The sequence below is a fragment of the Ochlerotatus camptorhynchus genome, unplaced genomic scaffold (genome assembly GCF_037179485.1).
Source record: "Ochlerotatus camptorhynchus isolate MF236.1 unplaced genomic scaffold, CSIRO-AGI_Acam_v1.1 ptg000062l, whole genome shotgun sequence".
Classification (NCBI taxonomy): Eukaryota; Metazoa; Arthropoda; class Insecta; order Diptera; family Culicidae; genus Ochlerotatus; species Ochlerotatus camptorhynchus.
Genome location: NW_027040552.1, coordinates 5957457 through 5979449, shown reverse-complemented (window position 1 = coordinate 5979449; position 21993 = coordinate 5957457). Strand labels below are relative to the sequence as shown.

Genomic DNA, 21993 nt, shown 5'->3' with positions numbered 1-21993 from the left:
GATGCATGGCTTCTGCCACAATAAAGGGCCTATAAGGCACGTGGACCCACGACAAAGGATAACGCAAAGAGTGGTGGCACGTGGTGCAGCGGGCGAAGAGCAGTAGGCTGAGAACACTCTCACTTTTCGTTGAAGTTTTGTGTTTGTATTTGTGCTGGATGGCGTGTTTTTTGTTTAAATACTTGTAAGGACTTTGAAATAAGCTAAGATTCCTTTGTTTGAACACCTTAATCGATTCTAAAGTGTGATTTTCACAATGTTTCGCGAAACCTTTCAAACAGCTGTTAGCTTTCTCGCATAGCTCATATAGGCAGGAAAATTCCATCATTGTTTACATTGAATTTTCCATCTGCCAAAGTGCAATGTGTCTCTCAGCAGAATGCCATCGACAAAAGTGAGAGAGTTTGTGATGTGTCCTGTTCTCTCGCGATTCTGGAGAGATACTCCACTTCCTCTCGCAACAACTCATTCCACTCGGAAATAGGAGAGATTGCCATGATTCAAGGCAACTAGCGCACGACGGCATAGCACATCGATTTCATTTCGCAATCGTTGTGGCCACGAGCCAAATAGTATCCACCAATTTGTCCCTGACGAAGCAGAAACGAATTCTACCGTTGAACAGAAAAAATCTCGAATTACATAAAGTGGCCATCCTCGATAGGTGCTAAATTTGGGATTAGCTCGCCGTCAAGCGGAGAAGCCATCAGCAATGCCAAGTGACGTATTTTGTTGAAAATATTTAGCGAATCACAGTGATCTTCTAGTTTTCCCGTAGGCAAAAAAGGACGAAAAGTGAATCGTGTGTGTGTGACAAGCTCAGTGCTTCCCTTTGTTTTAAAAAAAAATAAGTCATAGGTTACAACCCCGTGTAATTATCCCGTGGATCGCTGCGGTGAAAGGGATTTAAAAATGGTAGCTATCACGGCGCTTCCAAGCAGGTAAAGTTTCATTTTATATAATGCGAAATTTAGCACAAACCCCCCGTCGTCTGCAGTGCAGTGCGGGTGAAAATTGATTTTCTCTTCTGAACACCAGCCTTGTGCATCCCGGTGCTTCCTCCAACCCTATAATACCGTACAATCCAAATCTACGTGCGTCGCATTGGTATCAGCTTTCCTCACCCCGAAAATTTTCCACGTACATACTGCAATCGCGGTAGATCGTGTCGTCGTTCGCCTCGCCGATGGAGGCCAAAATGTCACAATCGATAATGTTAGTTGACCGCTTGACATTTTTCCCACCGTGCCGCCACCCCCCTCCATCATCCGCTCATCTGTCATCATCACATTATACGGATCCGTTTGTTCACGAAAGAAAATGGCTGATTGCTTTCCCGTCTTCTTCCGTTGCGTTTGGCCGGTCGCAGTGGTGGAAAATTACCATCTCATATATTGGACCGACCGGAAAGAAACACGAACACCGAAGTGGAGTGAAAACATTGCCCGCCTGCCTGCCTATTTCACCATACTGCGGAGTTGCGGCGCGTCCTTATATTTCCAACAGGATATTCTACGGACTGCCCATCCGCACCCCTCGCTCCCCACCAACCCATTTCAACCCCACCGCAGACAGCCAACGAACGAAGAGAAAACTCCCATCTGTTGCTTCTGAATTATGCATCAACCTTGGATTGATGATGGTGGTGGTCGTGGTGGTGATGGTAGTGGTGGAGGGATGGTGTTGAGGAATACCCAGAGATGTAATTGATATGTATAGCCAGCGTGTATCGAGCTCTCCTTGGGTGTGTTATTCGATACCGACTACGACGGAATTCAACGATAAAGATAGTCCTGTCACGGCAGGCTCGTTTCGAATGAAATCATACGAATCCAGCGCAACAGGGAGTTTACATGTGCCCATAGATGGGTCCTGTTTTTTTTTCGATGACGTGGAGGTCGGAACAGCAATCTTTCACTATACTAAATGAAGACCTATGATAACCACGACGAAAAGAGGAAACGTGCACGATTTCCGTTCTTCACCCTGGGGTGTGGGGTACCTACTCTAATCATTGAGCATTTCGTTAATTTCTGTTGTTAGGGACAGAGGAATGAATGAAGAGTCAAATAGACGAAGTGGGCGTCGTTGAAAGGAAACTTCCTAATAAGATGAAAAAGGTTCAACCAAATTCGAGTGGGATGATTGAGAATACTGTGATTCCAAATAAATAGCCCGGCAGATTTCTGCGAAATTGTTGACGGTGCATTTACAAGGCACATACCATCTTGGGTAAGCGTACTAATTTTGACCCAGGTCTGATTGTCAGCCTAATGGAAGGAGATTTCCACTAAGTTTTGATGTTAATTTTAATTTGGATCGGTTCTGTTCACTCGATGCCGACAAGTAAACATGTGTGTTGCACTTAGATTTGGACTTATTCGTCAAAAGAATAACCTTATGCAGAACATTCCATTGATTTCATTCATGGGCATGGCTATTTGCACAAGATTGTTCTGCAATTAAAAAATCGCCCATAATAATTCGTTAACATCCCCATAATAACCGCAATATTTGTTTATGTAAAAGCTATAATTTTGGGGTTATGAAACATACTGCTTTTAAGCAACAATCAATACGAAACAAACGATTTTAAATTGGCTCACTACTTGATTAGCCTATTGGTCCCAAGCAAACGATTAACGTACCCCATTCTAGTCGAAATTCTACTACTACACAATGTTTATTTTGATTAGCTATGAAAGTTTGACAGATAAAATGGAGACAAAACAAATATTTCTCGGTTTCCAACAATGCGAGTATAATGTCAATTTCAACCCATTCCCCAACTGACCTCCATTCAGGGCATTTCCGTACCGCCACTTTGAAATCAAAATATTGATAATGGAGTGCGGCACTATGGTGCTAAATTTTGCAATCAAGGCACTTGAAACATAGAGGTAACTCTAAAGGCCTACCCACATTAGATTCGTTTGCGTTGCGTTGACGTAAATTTGACAGTTAGACAATAGATTTAGCTGTCACTTTGCCGCAACGCGTCAGATCCGGATCTAATATGCGTGGGCCTTAAGACTAGAAGGTCCCGAAATAACGTGCTTAACTTTTTGGCTCAGCTCTGGTGCTCTCTTCGGTCCCAAGGGGTCGAACCCCTCATTTTATCTGTCAAACTTTCATAGCGAATCAAAACAAACATAGTGTAGTACTAGAATTTCGACTATAATGGGATACGCTTATAGATGTACTTGGGACCAAAAGGCTAGTCAAGTAGTGAGCCAATTTAAAATCGTTAGTTTCCACCGGTTGATATAACCGGTTTCAAATATTTTACTTTTTGGTTCGTTAATCGATTATTAGAATGGAAGTTGGACATCCCTAGATGAATGTGAAACGTCATTTCAATTGAGGGGGTTAGAAGGAAAGAGGTGTAAGTGACTTTGATCGATCCTGTTCATTGACTTTCTCTTTTGATAGCCACAGCTTTATAAACAGATTTTGCGCTATTTCTGCCACATAGTTTGATAAAGGAGGTTCTCATCTAGCATCCAGAATGGCACACGAATCTAGGAATGTGCTTGCAGCTTAATTGGCGTTGACCGCACCGTCGACAAATTTGCTCTTCCAGCAAATTTAGACAGTTTCTTATGGGAATTTTCGATGGAGTGAAAGGATAGTACGAAGTCCGCCATGTTTCACGCACAGTGTGACGTTTGCTTATGGATTTTCTCATAGGATTAAAGAGCTACAAAGTCGCCGTCAACGCCAATTATTAACAAAAGAGAAAGTCGATGAAGAGAATCGATCAAAGTCACTTACACCCCTTTCCTTCTAACTGCCTTAAATGTAAGGGCCATTAATAAATAATGAGCCAATGTGAAAGGGGCCGGGTTAATCACAAATTACGTGTTCATGGTAGCTGAAAAAAAACCCGAGTGCTGACTGGTTGCAATTTCTGCGCCTGCGCAGTGAGTATGTGTCAAAATTTGATTGTTGACACAAACAATTTTTGGTATCCGCAACAGATAATTCCGCCATCCGGTACGCTCAAATACAGACTGGTGAGACCGGTGGGAAGAATATTCATCTCTCTGCCGCAGTCATCTAGACCAATCTCATCGTACGACATAGTACAAATATCATTGTCCAGTATCTCGTCGGGATCCATGAGCGAATCGTCCATGTGGACATGCTCATCGTCATCTTCACCGTCGAAATGCTATGCGCTCACGTGGATAGACCCGTAAGGCGTAGCAGGTTTGGTTTGGTTTCGTACGGTTCGCATGGGACGATTTTGGCAATTTCCTGTGTCATCCATTTCCTCTCCAGTAGCTCCTCGACGAGCTTCTGGATGGTGATCCGAGTTTTGGGATTCTTGTCCAACAGCGAAAACAACACGTACTCCAATTCTTGGCTGATTTCGTGCGGAATGATCAGTTCGGATTGCAGGATTTCTTCAACGGCCACGAATGGGTTCTTGAAGAACATCAACATGTACACGTACAGTGTCACACCGAGAGCCAACATTTCCAGTGCCGGGCCAGAGTAGTGATTTGCCTGTCAACATTTCCGGACTGCAGTACTCGATCGTGCCGTAGAAGGTAGAAAAATCTTCTTTGACTATATGTTTAGTATTACCATAGAGGTAACTCTAAGACCAGAAGGTCCCGAAGAAACGGGTTCAAATTTTTGGCACAGCTCTGGTACTATCTTCGGTCCCAAGCTAATCGACGCACCCCTCAAAACATAGGAAAATCCCCGAACCCCTCATTTTATCTGTCAAACTTTCATAGCGAATCAAAACAAACATAGTGTAGTACTGGAATTTATACTAGAATGGGGTACGTTAATCGATTTGCTTGGGACCAATAGGCTAGTCAAGTAGTGAGCCAATTTAAAATCGATAGTTTCGTATTGATTGTTGGTATTACTTCTGCGTGAAGTCAACGATTTACATAGTTGAAGATGCTAATTTCAAATAACAGACTCAAGTGGTAATTTTTATACGATAGATGAGGAGATGAAAGCATAGAATTGATAGTTCCGTTAAAGTACGGCAGTGTGAAAATTGCATATAGAGTAGAAAACGAGCAAGGACAACTCCCGTGAGGAATACCCCTCACCATCCCTCTCCAACGGGGGAGTTTGTTAAAGAGAGATGATCAAACCGATTTGTACCTTCTTAAAGTTGTCCTTGCTCGCAATTTTCACACTGCCGTACACTAACGCAACTATCAATTCTATACTTTCATCTCCTCATCTATCGTATAAAAATTACCACTTGAGTCTATTATTTGAAATTAGCATCTTCAACTATAGAAAAAAGTTGCCCTTCCTGTACGAACGTCGCCGATCCGATGTCAATCAGCTTTATATGGAAATTGTAATCGATGAAAACGTTCTCGTCTTTGATGTCCCGGTGCAGAATGTTCAACGAGGGCAGGAAAGCAATCGCATTAGCAATCTTTCGAAAGATTAAACATCCCAGCTTCTCCGTCATCACGGGTCCTCGCACGGGTATTCAATCGAAAAACTCGAACAGAATCATCCCGGAGCCGCGGATTTCCATCACAACCTGGAAGAAATTGTCGTTCTCGAACCAATCGAACGTGTTGACAATGTTCGGATGCTTGACGTGCGTCATCAGGTACACTTCCATCGGAATGTCCCGTTTTTGCGCGGTCTTAACCGCAAACTGCGGCACGAGCTTCACCTACAGTATGAACTACGGTATCAACAGCAACTTATCCGAGTTCCGGTAGCTCAGTTTCACATACCTGCACGCGCCCTTCCCGATGTTCATCACCAACGTGTAGTATTTGCTGTACTCTCCGTGGTTCATATCTTCATCGTATTGCGACACCCGTGAGATGGAACTGGGCCGATCCGAGTGCTGCGCAGCAGTAGTATTCTTGATGGCCTGAACAGGCTAATTATTCATCGTACTGGTCACGCTGTTGAACGTCAACGTCAGATTCTGTTGATTATCCTCATCCTCCAGGAGAATGAATCCGGATCCCGGCTGCAGTCCGGCGGCCCAGAAGCAGTAGACCACCCTCCCGTCTGATTCGAAATAGTGTCTAGTCTCATCTAAGATTAAGACTGGTACATGTCGCACGGAAAATAGAGAAATTTTTCTAGATAACTATAACGTTATTATCTGATTCACGCAATTTTTTCTGGTCAATGCGAAACCAACTAAATGAATTTTTAACTGACCATTGCGAGAAGCTAAGTATGGTTTTGATCGAGGTTTTGATGGCATTTCATTTGTTACCACCTTGCCGCATTTAAAGTTACATGATTGGAGCTTAAATGTGTTTTGGAGCAGCAGTGCTGTTGATGATTACGGCAGCGTAAAGAACTGAATCTCACTGCAGGCGGTTGGTTCCAACGGCCCAAATGTCGTTTCTGTTGAGCTGGCGTTGACATACCAAAACAAAACATTTGAACAGTCATAATACCGATTGCCAAACATACAATTATTCACAAACGAAGTCAGTCCGATGACTGGCACTCTCGGAACCTACCTACAGTTTTGAACTACAGAATTGTTCGGTAAATGTTTAAAAATCATTGAAAAATTCAATAATTAGGGGAAATGGATGTAATGTCGGCCCCTATTTATAACGAAAATGATAACCTGGCTCTGTAAAGTTTATTCGATTGAGCCTGTACAGATAAATCAATTCATAAAAAAAATGCCCCTATGTTGGGCCCATACATAAATTCAAGAATCGACTAAATTTTCAATAGCGACCAATCCATTAGTACCGTCCTAATGACGCATCCATCTAGATAAAATTGATAAATAGAACATTTTTAGCGATTGGCCCAATCTTAGATCCACAGGTCAACATTAGAGCCATTTCCCTTTGTAAATTTATTCCGAGCTTGTACTGACTTAGTTCAGTTCACCCCATTTATTTATAAAATATAGGGCCTTATTCAGGGTGTCACTACACGGTGATAAGCAAGTGATACTCAGAAAAAGAGCCGTGATTACCGTACAAATCAAATGGGAATCACTTCTGACGACAAGTGACAAGTTTTCACCGTGAAGTGACATCCGTAATAAGCCCCATAAAATATGTCAATTTTATTGATTTCTCACGTATACGGTCATTTGGCAAATGTACCGACTAGTTTCGCTGTTCAAAAACCCGGTAAAATTCTTCCGATTTCGGTGATCTGAATTAAATGTCACTAATTATATATTACGATAGTGCTCAAATAGGATCGTAAAAGCAGTGTCCGCGCTTCTAAAATCATTTTCAAAGCGTCACGTATGACGTTTTTTTTTCGTTTACATTTATTTGCTGGCCTGCTTGCTGCTCGATCCTTTCACTCAAAGATAAATTAAATCAAAAAAGCTTAAAAAGTATGCAGATTCCCGCTTCACCTTATTGAGTCTGAGCCATGATTACTTCGGAAGTAGTCATGCATGATTAAATTCGAAATAATCTTTCCATTATTAAATATTACTCTTTTCCAATACTGATATATAATCAAAACAGATTAAAATTCAATCAAAAATTATTAAAATAGAATAAAAAATTATTAAAATTTATTCAAAAAAGATTATCTTCAATCTAATCAACCATGATTAAGCTGGGATTAATAGCAAATGCTTAGTTTTTAGAAAGAGAATATTCATTTTTAATCCTTCGAAATGATTAAACTGAGTTTAATGTCAAATTGATTAAATTTCAGGCAAAGTGGGAATAGTTTAATTTATCAGTGTTCCAATCGACAGAATTGTCAAAACACTGTTCGAAAAAGTTTTTACAGCGCTCCAAACTTCTCTGGTGAGTGCGACTACTTTCGGCAACCTTCTTCTATTATCGGCAATTCTAAATCAGCCGATTTTTGCAGTGCGTACATTTATAAATGTATACGACGAAATAAGCCTTTATTATTGATTCATCAAATTTGCCAGCGAAGAGCGCTTCAGAAAAGCAAAACAATTTGTTTATTCCGTGAACGCTTCGCAAATCTCCCGAACGAACTTTTCCCAGTGCAAACAAACAAGTAAACACGTGCGTGTACTTAGATTAGATTCACCGCAGCCAGTCGCCGTTCGCAACATTGCCTTAATTTCTTTTTGGATTTGTTTACCACCATCATATCGCCCATTCAGTAATCAGAATCAGCATCGATCACACGAATCACCCGACGATTGGCCAGTTTTGGAGCTGACTAATCAGTAATTCCTATCACGACAGGCCCATCTTTCCGCTTCGTGCGCAATGTTGTGTATATATGGTTCTAATCGCGGCGCATATTTTTGCATTCGGAAACTAATTACGAATCACCCCTGTCACTCTGGCGTAGCCTTTGTGCTATTTTCAAACCATTCCTACCTAAACACAAAGCAGGTTTTCTAAACGAAATTTTCGGTCTTCATTTCATTTTCAGCACCCTACCGAAGAAGATGGCACCGAACGCCTCGGGTGATGTTACCGGTGTTCTAAATGAAACCGACGCCGATACCGTCGACGGAGGTCTAGCAAAAGACATCGCCCCCCTGAAGCGAGCCGAGAAGCGCAAGATCAAAGTCGTGTGGCGAAATGTGATCGCTTTCGGATACCTCCATTTGGCTGCCGTGTACGGCCTCTGGCTGCTGTTGACATCGGCAAAGCTGTTGACCGTCGGACTTGGTGAGTATCCTAATGCTGCCAGTTGTATTCGATTACCCTTATAATACTTAAATCTTTCGCAGCATTCATACTCTACGTGGTCTCCGGACTGGGAATCACGGCCGGTGCCCACCGTCTGTGGGCTCATCGATCGTACAAAGCCAAGTTGCCACTGAGGATCATTTTGGTCGTGTTCAACACTATTGCATTCCAGGATTGTGCCATGCACTGGGCTCGCGATCACCGGGTGCACCACAAGTACTCGGAAACGGATGCCGATCCGCACAACGCAACCCGTGGGTTCTTCTTCTCGCACATTGGCTGGCTGTTGTGCCGAAAGCACCCGGAAGTCATTGCCAAGGGTCGCCAACTGGACATCGCTGATCTGCAGGCTGACCCCGTGCTGCGGTTCCAGAAGAAGTGAGTGTTATTCTTATGCCTAATCTACATACAAACAAGTTAGAGCGGTCAAGTTCAAGATCGAAGGCTTCACCTATGGTCGACAGTCACCATGCACAATATGCGTGAAGGGTGAAATTGACTTTTAATCAGTTTCGTCATGTATTGCTTTAAAATAGATAGGAAATCCTACCTTTGAAAAGATTCCTTTTACGTACGGAATGACAACACAGAAATCTGCAATATCATGATACCGTTGCGTTCACCCTTCGTGAGTTGGGAGCTAGTCATTTATGTTGTCATTAGTTAACCGTAACCAGTCTGTCTGCTTACTTGCATGCATGAATATGAGCTATAGGTACAATACGCTCTTGACAACAACAATCATATAGAATACCAGAATGCCATTAGTTTAATGACACTTCCGTGGACAATGCCTACCTTCGCGATGCCACCCAGCCTGTGCTATTATTTTTTTCAATCATTTGAAAATGTTACGATTTGTGGACGTTTATGTGTGCTAACAATTTAAAAGATATTAGGGAAAATCAATCTGTTTGATGCATTTTTGTTTTTTGCAAGAGAACATAATATTCCTAATATTCTTACCTGTTGTGTACAAGGTCGCTCATACCACCCCGACAGGGTGGCTCAATTTCGGTTACAAAACGAACATTTTTTTTTAACTTCTTGCATAAGGTTCAAAAATTCAACTTGTATTCATGATGTAAATAGGGCATGAATTTTTCCTTTTGGTTAAAAATCATTCGAATTTTCCACTGAATTTTTTATAATTAGTGATGATTTTCTTAAGGTGGCCAAACTGCCCCACTTTCCCCTACGTGCTTTTAAACAGGTAATCTACGCACGCAAAGTCTTGCGATGGGATCTTATGAAAGTTCCTAATGCTTTTGAAAACGTTTCCTGCACGTATTTGAGTAGGTATTTGAAACCCAACCCAAAACTCTTAAGCCTGACAGAACATCCACAGTAGGGTGGGACAACATGATCATTTTTTCAGAACAATGTTGCTTTGATTCCATTCGGGGTCCCAAACAACTGTACACAATTTTGGGACGATTAGTAACTGTTGTAACCCGGCTTTCCGCATTGCGATTTGCGTGGGAAAACTTACTTTTTTTGCATTTTCATTCCAAGGGACCAACCATGCTTGAACTATGCATCTAAAACCTAGTATAGTCCAGGAAGTACCTAACAACTTTGCCGAAGGAAGTACGGTACTAGAATGCCTCTGAAACAAGCTATATGAATTATAGGCATAGTTAGAGAGGAGTGGGAGGGGGCTTACTATACCCCCACCCACTCACCCGCTCACTCAGGGCTGTTACAACATGCGCGGATTTCGCGAATTTCGCGGAGTTGTCGCGGATTTGAACTTTCAGTCGCGAAAATTGCGGAAACATTAAATAATGTCGCGAAAATCGCGAAATGATGTGCTGTCACAAAAGTTTTTGAATTCATTGTAACCTTTCCGTCCCTGACTATTTTACTGTCATCAATTGTGTTGTTCATTTGGCTCTCAATTTTTTACCCGTTCAAACCAAGCACCCTGAAAATAATCAAGAAATGATCTCAATTCCATAAGTCACACCGGATTTACACGGAAATTCCCTGAGGTCTGTCCAATGTGAGACATTTTCCTTTTTTCCCAACGTGAACATAGCATTTTTCGTTTTCAAATCATAAACGAATCGTATATATGCGAGTAATTGCCATGTATACCGGATATTCTAGGTTCTCCAAATCGTACTGGAGTTCAGTTGATTTGTTCTACTATATCAATCAAGACTCCAATCATGTCTGTAGTATCGAAATATGTCCAAACAGTGTCTATGTGGATTGTACCCGACCTATTGCTACGTATACAAGATGTTATAGGTTCTGAAATCATTCTGGAGATCAGATTATTTTTCTACTAGATCACCCAAGACTAATTCAATATCTGTAGTATCGAAGTATGCCCAAACAAATTTGCAGTGTCTATGTGGATCATGCCAACCTATTTCCGTGTATGCCAAATGTTCTAGGGTTTCCAAATCGATATTTCGATACTACAGATATTATACTTGTCTTTGTTGATCTAGTAAACCAAATCATTTGAATTGCAGGACGATTTGGATTACCTAGATCATCTGGTATACGTGGAAATAATTAAACATTATCCATAAAGACACTATGAATCTATTTGGACATATTTCGATACTTGACTTTATCACAGTCATGGTTGATCTAGTAGAATAAATCATCTGAACTCCAGAACGATTTGGAGAATTTAAAACATCTGGTATACATGACAATAGTTCATTCATGATCCACATAGACGCTGTGCACCTGTCTGGAAATATTTCAATAATATAGACATTGTCCCAATCTCGGTTGATGTAGTAGATCAAATTATCTGAACTTCGGGACGATTTGAAAAACCTTGAGCATCTGGATTACTCGGAAATAGATCATGCATGATCCACATAGACACTTTGAATCTGATTGGACATTTTCCGATACTAAAGACACGATGGCAGTCTTGGTTGATCTAGTAGAACATATCAACTGATGTCCTGGACGGTTTGGAGAACCTATAATTTTCGGGTTAGCATCATTATTCAGTTTATCTTTCTATGTTTTTTAGATGAGCTATTGAAAAAAGGTGGTTCGTTCAAGAAAAATGAAAAGTAACCGCAAGTCAGTCCCATTAGAAAAAAAAAGGATTTCATTAAATAAACCACAAAACAACGTCACAGATATGTTTTTAGGATTGCTTCTATATAATTAAAAATGTTAGACAACACATCGCATCATGAGGTTTGTCTCAAGACAGATTTTGTACACTTCCCCCAGGGTATCTGGAGCATGTCCGGATGTGGCCAATATAGTTCTTACGATCTTATGATACTCAGTTTGACCGCCGGATATGCCTTGGAATTCTCATGTGATTTGATGTATCGCTTGATGGCCTTTGATGATTTGATTTAAAAAAGGATTTACCTCTTCCCCGGGGATACCCGGAACATGTCCGGGTGTGGCTATCATGGTGCTGGTCACTCAGCATGACTCTTATTGATCTTATTTTTGAATTCTCATGTGAATTGATTTATCGCATGGTGGGTTTGGCAGGTTTATGAAAAGCTCTGGTCTGATGCTCACCGGAATATGTTCCGGCCATTGCTCTGGAACCAGCGGAAAAACATCCAGAAACATTCAATAGCGTTCTATGGGATCATGGTATCTTTCCACTGTTAAATACTGTGCTAAACCAATCGTCATGGAATTGTGATTGATTTGCGGTTATTTTTCTCATTGACGTTACATGTAGAGTCGGTGTATAATGAGTCACGCCAAGAGAAAAACAGTTGAACTCGCATCACGGTTTTCGAAAGATTCCCTTTCTTTTCACTTGGCAACAGAGGACTTCTACATCAACTTCAAATAACTTCTAGCGAGAAAAAAAAAATAGCGGCTGTAGTAAATCATTATATCAGTGATTTAGTCAAATTATCTCAACCAAAAATAGTAGAAATTCTCATAAGTTATCATTACCAAACGTATCCCATGACAATTTATTGCTCACTGCGAGTTTATGATCATTTCTTCGATTATATTTTATATTTTATTGCAATACCTTTCGTGGACCTTTCATAGCATCGTAATGTTTGTTTACTCTGCACGATAGGTAGCCGGTTTGACAGCTCAATAGGTAGACTTGGCTTCACTCTTGGCGTGACTCATTATACACCGACTCTAGTTACATGTAATCGCAAGTCAGCCCACTTCAATTTTGTCCATAAAATAAAAATTTCAAGATATTTTATCCAATATTTTTTGGCAAACATGTATGCATTCTATCACATTGTACGTTTATTTTTAAATTTATCCCTCCAAATAAGTGTAGAATCAGAAAACTTGTAAAATCTTTGAACGCCGTTTTCTGATTTCCAGTTTTTTTTACAGATGGGACTGACTTGCGATTATGGGCAGTATAGTGGATAACTGCTAAACCCTCGACCCCCCACCCTAAATTGTCTACGTAGTTAATGAACAGCCCCTAACAATGGTTTGAAAATATTCTAGGTGTTTTATAAATTCTTCGATTTCAAATAACTTCGTTTGATTTTCAGTACTTTGTGTTACGAATTAACCCTAAAGAAAATTGGTAACTATAAAATATAATATTGAGGTTAACTCAATGGCTTCATGCTTATTGGAAGGCAAGTCTGTTATCAATTTATAATATGGCCTAGAGGAAATATTACTGCCTTTGAAATCACCTTGGGGAGGTGCTGCTTGGAAACTGTTGTTATATATATCGTAACTAAATTGTAAGCATGATTTCATGCATAATGTGTGTGCTACGTTTGTACCATAGAGGTAACTCTAAGACTAGTAGGTCCCGAAGAAACGTGTTCAACTTTTTGGCTCAGCTCTGGTACTATCTTCGGTCCCAAGCTAATCTATGCGCCCCTAGAAACATAGGAAAATCCACGAACCCCTCATTTTATCTGTCAAACTTTCATAACGAATCAAAACAAACATTGTGTAGTACTAGAATTTCGACTAGAATGGGTTACATTAATTAATTTCTTGGGGACCAATAGGCTAGTCAAGTAGTGAGCCAATTTAAAATCGTTAGTTTCCATCGGTTGTTTGTATGAGAAGTGATAACATGAGCACACTCCTTGAAAGCTTGATGTTTCGCTTCATTTCTAAAGCACATCGTTCGTGAAATCGAACTACAGCAAAGGGTAAGTCACTCAGCACATTGTGCTGAAATTAGATTCGGCACACCTTTGGCACAATCTCGTAGGCATTGGATTGTTGTAAATAACTGTCACTGAAGTTGTTCACAACATAACGTGCTGTTTGACTGTATATTCAGGAACATCCTCTAATTGTATACACCAGAGGAACTCAGACCAGCAGTTAACTTCTCGGCTTACTTATAGATCTAAATACGAAATGTAGGTTCTAGAGTGGGCTCAAGAGAAAGAGGCAGTTAATCAGACCCCATTACCCTTATTTCAAATAATGCTGCAACTCACATAAAACAAACTACATAAGTCATATTCATCATCCAGTCGGTCTCCAACAATGTTCCCCACCGGTTCCAACTCTTTCCGGCCGCTGATAGACCGCTGCTTTTCACATCACGAAAGGCTAGGTTTCTGGTCTGCCTTTGAGGGCATTATAAAACCCTAAAAAACAGGACTTTTATTACGCAACATGAGCATGATTGACCGCCGACGGTTGCTATCCTGTTATTGCCAGACTAGCTGCAATTACACAGAGAACCAATAGACGATGCTTGGGACTAGCAATCATCTTCAATGTGTAAAAACTGGTTATCTTAAACTAAGCAATAACAGCGCAGGCCGCGCCCGAACACAGGTCAAGAAAGTAAGGGGTAGGAATGTGTTGACGTGACGCTCGCTTTGATGGAAGCCGAGAATACCTCTTCCACGACGAGTCACTGCGATATTGGGTAATAGGGTTAGGTTTGCAGCAGGGTTCGTTTTGGTAAACGATAAGCTGAATTGATGTCCTAACGATCATATAACAGCTTAGGATTGAACCCACGGTTTTCTGCTCAGTAAGCTAAATCGTTTGCTACTAGGCTGACGAGCTCCTTTTTAATCATCGAGTTGCTATTATTACCATGTAGTAATGTTAAAAAATAAAACGATTGACGAATCTTGAATGTGGATGGGCTTGAGATTAGAATTGAGATTGATGTTCTGCTCAGTAAGCACAAACGGTTGCTCTAAGGCCACCGAGCCCCTCATATCACATTATACCGTTACTCAAGTTGTTATAACTATTCAAACCCGGCACCGACGACAACGAACGCGATAAACAAGCTATCTTACCATACATTTTTAATATGAAAGGATCTGGGACCGCGTTTTTCTGCTTAGTAAGCAAGCCACTGCAACCGACGACAAATACGAAAACTAAAAGCTACGAAAGAGTACTTAGGCCTTCATTAAGTTGATTGATTGATTGATTTATCTTTATTAGGGAGGCTTTCAGCCTGGGGCTGGTTCGCCTCCACTCTTCATTAAGTTCCACTTTCACGCGACGTTCAATGTTTCGATTTGCTCTTTACGCATTGCTCAAGCAATCATTACAAACTATGACCGACGTGACGATTGTTTAAGCCCTGGTTAAACAAGCTATTCAAATGAAAAAAAGCCTATGGGGACGTGCAGTCAAATCAGCCTACTGATCATTCTTGTATGAATTTGGTTGCAAACTTGCTGTGGTGTAGGCATGCAATTCTGTTAGAAGAGAATAAAGTGTCTATATATGAAGTAAACTATTAGCGAAGACAACAAATCAAGAAGACTGGCAACTTTGCCAGAATCCAAGCGACAGATACAATTGCGCTGCCCTTGAGTGAAGGTGGAAGCAACGCATAGAAAAATGAGCAAATACACAAACCCTTCTTCTGAGGATGTAATCTTTGCTATCAAATTCGTTCGAAGCATTTACCTTTGAGCGGCAGATGACTCGATTGTACCTGTCTCATAGCGTTCGTATGAGAAAATGGAAGATTTGCCAGTCTTCTTGATTTGTTGTCTTTGCTATTAGTAATCTTGTGTATATTTGCTGATCCTGTCCTGGGTTTTTCGATAGACTACAGTTCCGGATGAATATGATGTGATGTGAATGAAACCCACCATCATTGCAAGGATCACCAATGTATGCAGATACTTAACCGGTTGTAAAGTTCTGCCTGATGGTTTGTTGCAGCAGGGTGAATCAGCTTCATTGAAAACCTGTGGAAGACTAAACGACCAGATAGCCATCTGCAATCACGTGACAAGGGACTAGCAAATCCACGAACTCTCGTCCAGTCAACAAATCCTTTGATTCCCTTATACCCCGTACAGACTATGGCTTATATCATGTAATATACTGCCGCTCTTCGCATGTCCGTCCCATAGCGAAAATCGCGTTTTAAGTTTGCTTCGTACCATTGATTCTTATGTGATGGGACAACCAATGTGACTGTCTTTCAAAATTTTTCAGAACAAAGTTGATGAGTTCATCCAGTATTATGAAAATATGGGTAATTAGCTACCATTTGTATTGAAAAACTCAGTTTTGACAAAAACGACTATGGGACCGACATGCGAAGAGCGGCAGTATAGGCTGTCTTGCAATGAGCACTCATACATAGAATTTCCAGTGAAAACTAGATGCATGAGTCCTCATTGCAAGAAATCCTATATTACATGATATAAGTCATAGTCTGTACGGGGTATTAGCATAGAGGTAACTCTAAGACTAGAAGGTCCCGAAATAACGTGCTCAACTTTTTGGCTCAGCTCTGGTACTCTCTTCGGTACCAAGCTAATCGATTCACCCCTCGAAACATAGGAAAATCCACGAACTCCTCATTTTATCTGTCAAACTTTCATAGCGAATCAAAACAAACATTGCGTAGTACTAGAATTTCGATTAGAATGGGGTACGTTAATCGTTTGCTTAGGACCAATAGGCTAGTCAAGTAGTGAGCCAATTTAAAATCTTTAGTTTCGTATTTTTTGTTGGTATTATGCTTATGAAATGGATGTGTGGAACGTATGTAAAATAAAATTGTGACGTATACATTTCGCTCAGATCGTTTTAAATACATAAGACTCGTATGAAAACATAAAAAAAAAATATAAAAGTTCGTTTTATAAGATGGATCTTATGAAAATTATACGCATTTTTTTACCTGAGTGTAGGATCAACTTTATGTGGAATATATCGCGAATTGATTGCCTGTAAATTAATGATTACCAATTTGCGATGTTGACCGATTCTTACATTTAAAGTTTTCAAACCATAAGTAAAAAAGTTCTAATATAGTTCTCTTTCCGAAAATGTATGGAGAAAACAACTATTATTTGTAAGGCCTACTTTAAAAAAAACCATAATACATAAGGTTAAAACTTTATCGCACAAACGTTCATGTAACGTTCCATAACCATTTCAGTTCAAGTTTAGAAGAGATTATAAATATTTTTTTTCCATTTTCGGTAAGGTCAAGTTATGATTTGCGTTTATGCGGGTACTTCTGTGTTTTCTATAATATAGAGGTAGCTCTAATGCCAGTTTAATATTTCAAATTAAAGCTCTATATTGAAATTTAAAATCTTCCAACTGCTAATAATTCAAACAACATCACCTTACTAACAACTGTACGGACAAGTGCATATTAAATATTTACACTACAAACATTATTATGGGGCCTCCCTTAGCTCAGTCGGTAAAGGCACAGCTACTAAGCAAGACCATGCTGTAGGTGCCTGGGTTCGATTCCCGGTCCGGTCTAGGAATTTTTCGAGTTGGAAAATTTGTCGACTTTCCTGGGCATAGAGTGTGATTGTAATTGCCACACAATGATACTAATGCAAAAATCGTATGCACGTAAACAAAAAATCTATTACAATGAAAGTTAGTTCCGTTTCCTATCATCCTCTGTTCATGAACATCGCAACGAATGCTAGAAATTGACCATGCAGGCGATGTAATGGTTTTTTGTCTTTTTTATTTCGTGTTCTATCTACGCTTTCGACTATACCAGTAAGCTTGTAGAACGACGCACATTGTAGATCATTGTAGAACGACGCACACACTTGCCTCGAATCTTCCCAGCAGAAAAAGTATACGAAGTCGAGTATGCGAGAAAATGAGCGCTTGATGTTTGCTCACCATATTCAGAAACATGGAAAGAGCAGTGGAGAAAGCACATGTCTGATAATCGCAACGTTCGTGGTTCGAGCCCAGTCGGCAATCTGATTCCTATTTTTTTCGAAATAACTAATTTACCTCACTAATACACTCTACATTTTTCGGTCTCCAATTTTCTTGCATTGGACCGCAGCTAGGTATATCGCATCCTCGGTTTATGCGGTCTCCACTAACATCCTCTGATGATGAATCCCACATAATTGTAAGCGAATCTTACATCCCCCGGTTGGGTGTAGGCTTAGAAAACTCTCAATTAACAACTCTGGATAGAGCTGGAATTAGGGCCTAACAGCTTTTGTAAACAATGACTTCTCTTGATGATATCCTCATCGGATAGGGAAAGACTTTCCCTATCCGATGGCTATGTTGCTCTGCGTGGGCGTGCCTTGAATTCCTAGAAATCATCTGTTTACAAAAGCTGTTACGCCCTAATTCCAGCTCTATCTAGAACTGTGGAAGTGCATCTAGAACACTAAGTTGAGTGCACGCAATAAGCTAATATGCGATATGCAATAAGCTTGAGATGCGAATAAGAAGAAGACAAACATTATTGATTCAAAAACTGCGTATAGTAGATGGTTGTCTACGCAGGGGGAGAGGGGTCTAAAACTGTCTACGTACAACCCGTAATGTAGATCTCTGGAGAGTCGTTGATTAACTTATCTAGGATAGCTGCATTAAGATCTGAAAAATTCTTTGGAATGACTGAAAAATCCGCTGAAATTGTTCTCAAGCTCGACTGAAATTATAGTCGCCCGGTTTCGCTCATAAAATTCTACTGAGCAGTCCTGCTGTGAACTTGCCCTCTGACTGTATGAACTTCTCTTGCGTTACTAAGTCTACGCATTCAATCAATTAACGCGCCATTCCAACCTTACATTCCCCAGATACTACATGATCCTGATGCCCGTGCTGTGCTTCTTACTGCCCACCATAACCCCTGTCTACTTCTGGAACGAAACCTGGACCAACGCATGGTTCGTAGCAACACTGTTCCGTTGGACCTTCATCCTGAATGCCACCTGGTTGGTGAACAGCGCTGCCCACAAATGGGGACACCGGCCCTACGATAGGTAACTGTCCTGCTCATTCGCTCACCCAGTATACCTATATAACCTAATGATCGCAACTTTTTCCAAACCTCCACAGCTCCATCAACCCATCGGAGAACAAGACGGTAGCCACATTCGCATTCGGCGAGGGATGGCACAATTATCACCACGTGTTCCCCTGGGACTACAAGACGGCCGAACTGGGTAACTACCGGCTGAACTATACAACTGCTTTCATCGATTTCTTCGCCAAAATCGGTTGGGCGTACGATCTGAAGATGGTTTCGAACGAGATCATCGAGAGGCGAGTCAAGCGAACGGGAGACGGAACACATCCAACATGGGGCTGGGGGGACAAGGATCAGGACAAGATGGAGATCGAGCACGCCAGAATCATCAACCGTAAGGAGGAATAAGCAGGATGGCGTAGTGTGCACGCGCGCGAGAAGGACCAGGATGCGAGCGAGAAAGAGAGAACGCGTATTTTATTATCCTCTATCGGGAACTCACGTGATTTTTTTTATTGATTAAGACAGCGTCTCCCGTGAGGAAAATGGCTTCCATTTTCCGAAGAATACAGAAGACATCAAGAGAGAACCAGAAGAGTTAGGGGTTTAGCAATTGATTCGAGTGAATTAATTTTCTTTCTGTTTTCGGCTGAAGTGAGGCCCATATTGAATATTGAAAAGCTAAATTGAACTTTAATCAATGTCAAGAACAAAGAATAAATCAAATCGTATATGTGTGTGTCAGTATAAAACACATATTGAAGAAAAAACCAATTGATTCAGGTGTGTTAGGATCTAATGCATAGAATGATCAAAACTGTTACTGTTAGAAGCTAACAATAAAAGAGCCATGAAACTAAAAAAAAATAGTGGAAGCTTATTGGAATGAGTTTGGTGATTAAATTTAGGAAATATTTCAATTGAAATGGAACATTTATTTTACATTCGGTACAAACGCGGTAACAGTGCACTTTTTTTCCTTTATTTGGCCTTACTTATACTCCAAGAAATCATGAACGGAATCCGGAAATGGTCGATATTTCTTTTAGTTTTAGTACTACTCTTAACGGACGACCATGTTTAGCTTTAGCTTGTGTAATTTATTGTTTAGAGCCAAGAAGATTCATGCTGTGAAACATAGTAAACTAATAGAGGACACTCAGGCAGTGTCAAAGTGGAAGAGTGGAAATTAAGCCAGTGTCTTTTATTTCTTCACAGTATCCTGTTCAAAGAAAGTCCATTTTGTACTATCACCCTTAAAGTTGGTTTTGTTTTTTGTTTTCAGATTTTTTAGAGCATAGAAAGGAAAGAAAAAAAAAGCAGAAAGTAATTGGATTGAGACTGACGAAAATAGGATTTAAAAAATCGAAAATAGGTAGAGATTTTTGGATGGAAGTTTAAGGCAAAAGAAGCGCAAAGTTTTGGAACGATTTTTTGTTAGGTACTGTTAAAATTGTTTACTGCTCGAAATTCTCCCACTATTGATCGCAACGCGAAAGAAAAACCGCTACACGACACGATCGCCACTGGGTTCGACCAGGCGAGAAGTTGTAGCGAATTAAAGTATAGACCACATGTTCCTAAATATGGCACGAAAATAAAAAATAGAATCTTCACAGCACTGACCTTCGCCTAAGTAAACCTTTCGGTACTATAATATGAATACGATTCGTATGCAAATTGTTCAACAAAAAAAAAACGAGCCAAAACCAGTCATCCACCATTTCATTTCCGATTTTACAACCATAAAAATGGAACAATAACGAACCGAAAAGAAAGGTTTGCGATAATCTCATATTTTTCTACTAAAATTTCGTTAATTCTTTCAACTATGTTTGACCAAAAGATAAAAAGTAATAGAAGTACTAGTAAATTGAATACTTTGGAAATAGCCCCTTTACCGCCCCACCCCCCTAACAAGGGGTCAATCATTGATCGAATGTTGCGATGAAACACAAGTAAAAAAGAAAAGGAAAGCATCTTAATAATTATAACTGTAGTACACCATGGAAGTGGAATTTATTGTGTAATCTGATATGGCATACAATGTACGGTGACATAAAACAACAGAGGGACAATTCTTATGGAATAGCTGTTACAAGCTACTTAAACACGAAGAAAGAATTGATCACACTCAACAATAAAATGGAACATGCATAAGTAAATGATTACAAACACAAACAAGAAACAGAAGAAACAAAAACTGACATGGGGTGGAGATAGTCAAAAAGAAAAAATTTAGTAAACGAATATTTGCTAAAACACAACCTTCGTATCGAGTATTGATTGTTTGAGAAAACCATTGTCGAATGTCTTACCATTGTAATTTTTATTGTAACTGTGTTACCATTTCGAATAGCATTAGTGTTAGCCTTGTTATGGTATACTTCGTACACAGACAAACAGACGTACCTCTTTGAAAAAGCTTTTCTTGAAAACATAGGACCTCAGTAACGACATCTCTCGGGTTTTTCGCGGAAAACAAGCTTGCTCGCTAACTCGCAAACAATATTGCATAAGTGCTACGCCTGTTTGTCTGTGCTTCGTAGATTGGATACTAGTGACACTCATGTCTCTTTCGAAATTCCCAATCAGACTGCTTTCAGGAAAAATGCTGGGGAGTAAATGGGATAGGGAAGTAAATGTTGATGTAGTACTTACTTAACCGACTTAGCGACACCATCATAAGTGCTACGGAGTAAACTTATTGACTGGTTAGGGTGAGTGTGAAAGCATTGCACTATTCAATCCATTGCTCTGTCCGGATCGTTTGTACCAAACGGTAAAGGACGAGGCCAACAAAAACATTCAGTCACTCATGAACAGGCCGATCACACCGCTTGCCTTCGCTCACACAGCATGTAATTGAGGTAGTAGTAAAATTATGTTTATTTCTGTTGATTATGGTAGTACATTGATTTATCATTTTAATTGATTAGCCTACCTGGCTCTTCATCTTTGTTTAATTTGATATTCTAATTTAATATTTGCGTTTTTCAACTAGTTTAGAGAATATCCCTTTGGGGATGTGTTTTATTTGAATTGAAAAAAAGTGATAACCTACCTAACTACGAGTATAACTTAACCTAACGTGCTAGATCACGTATGATCTGATGATTTGATCTCAGACAGGTGTCTCTGAACCTTTCCAGGATGAATACTCTCCGTTCTTCTAATGTC

General features: G+C 40.2%; 1 protein-coding gene across 1 annotated transcript; it reads left to right on the top strand.

The window, feature by feature from the left end:
• The first annotated feature begins 897 nt into the window (after positions 1 to 897).
• On the top strand, positions 898 to 20006 carry LOC135696855 (acyl-CoA Delta-9 desaturase-like). Its single transcript, XM_065216392.1, has 5 exons — positions 898 to 941; positions 8374 to 8615; positions 8678 to 9014; positions 18641 to 18826; positions 18903 to 20006. The coding sequence occupies exons 1-5, from the start codon at positions 913 to 915 to the stop codon at positions 19219 to 19221; spliced, it is 1113 nt and encodes a 370-aa protein (XP_065072464.1). The 5' UTR covers positions 898 to 912; the 3' UTR covers positions 19222 to 20006.
• Positions 20007 to 21993: the final 1987 nt, after the last annotated feature.

What these genes read in the sequence shown, in the direction of transcription:
- LOC135696855 (XM_065216392.1), top strand. Translation starts at nt 913, where the DNA reads ATGGTAGCTATCACGGCGCTTCCAAGCAG. An exon ending in GTGCTGCGGTTCCAGAAGAA is followed by an intron (nt 9,015 to 18,640) that starts GTGAGTGTTATT and finishes TACATTCCCCAG; the next exon opens with ATACTACATGATCCTGATGC. An exon ending in GGACACCGGCCCTACGATAG is followed by an intron (nt 18,827 to 18,902) that starts GTAACTGTCCTG and finishes AAACCTCCACAG; the next exon opens with CTCCATCAACCCATCGGAGA.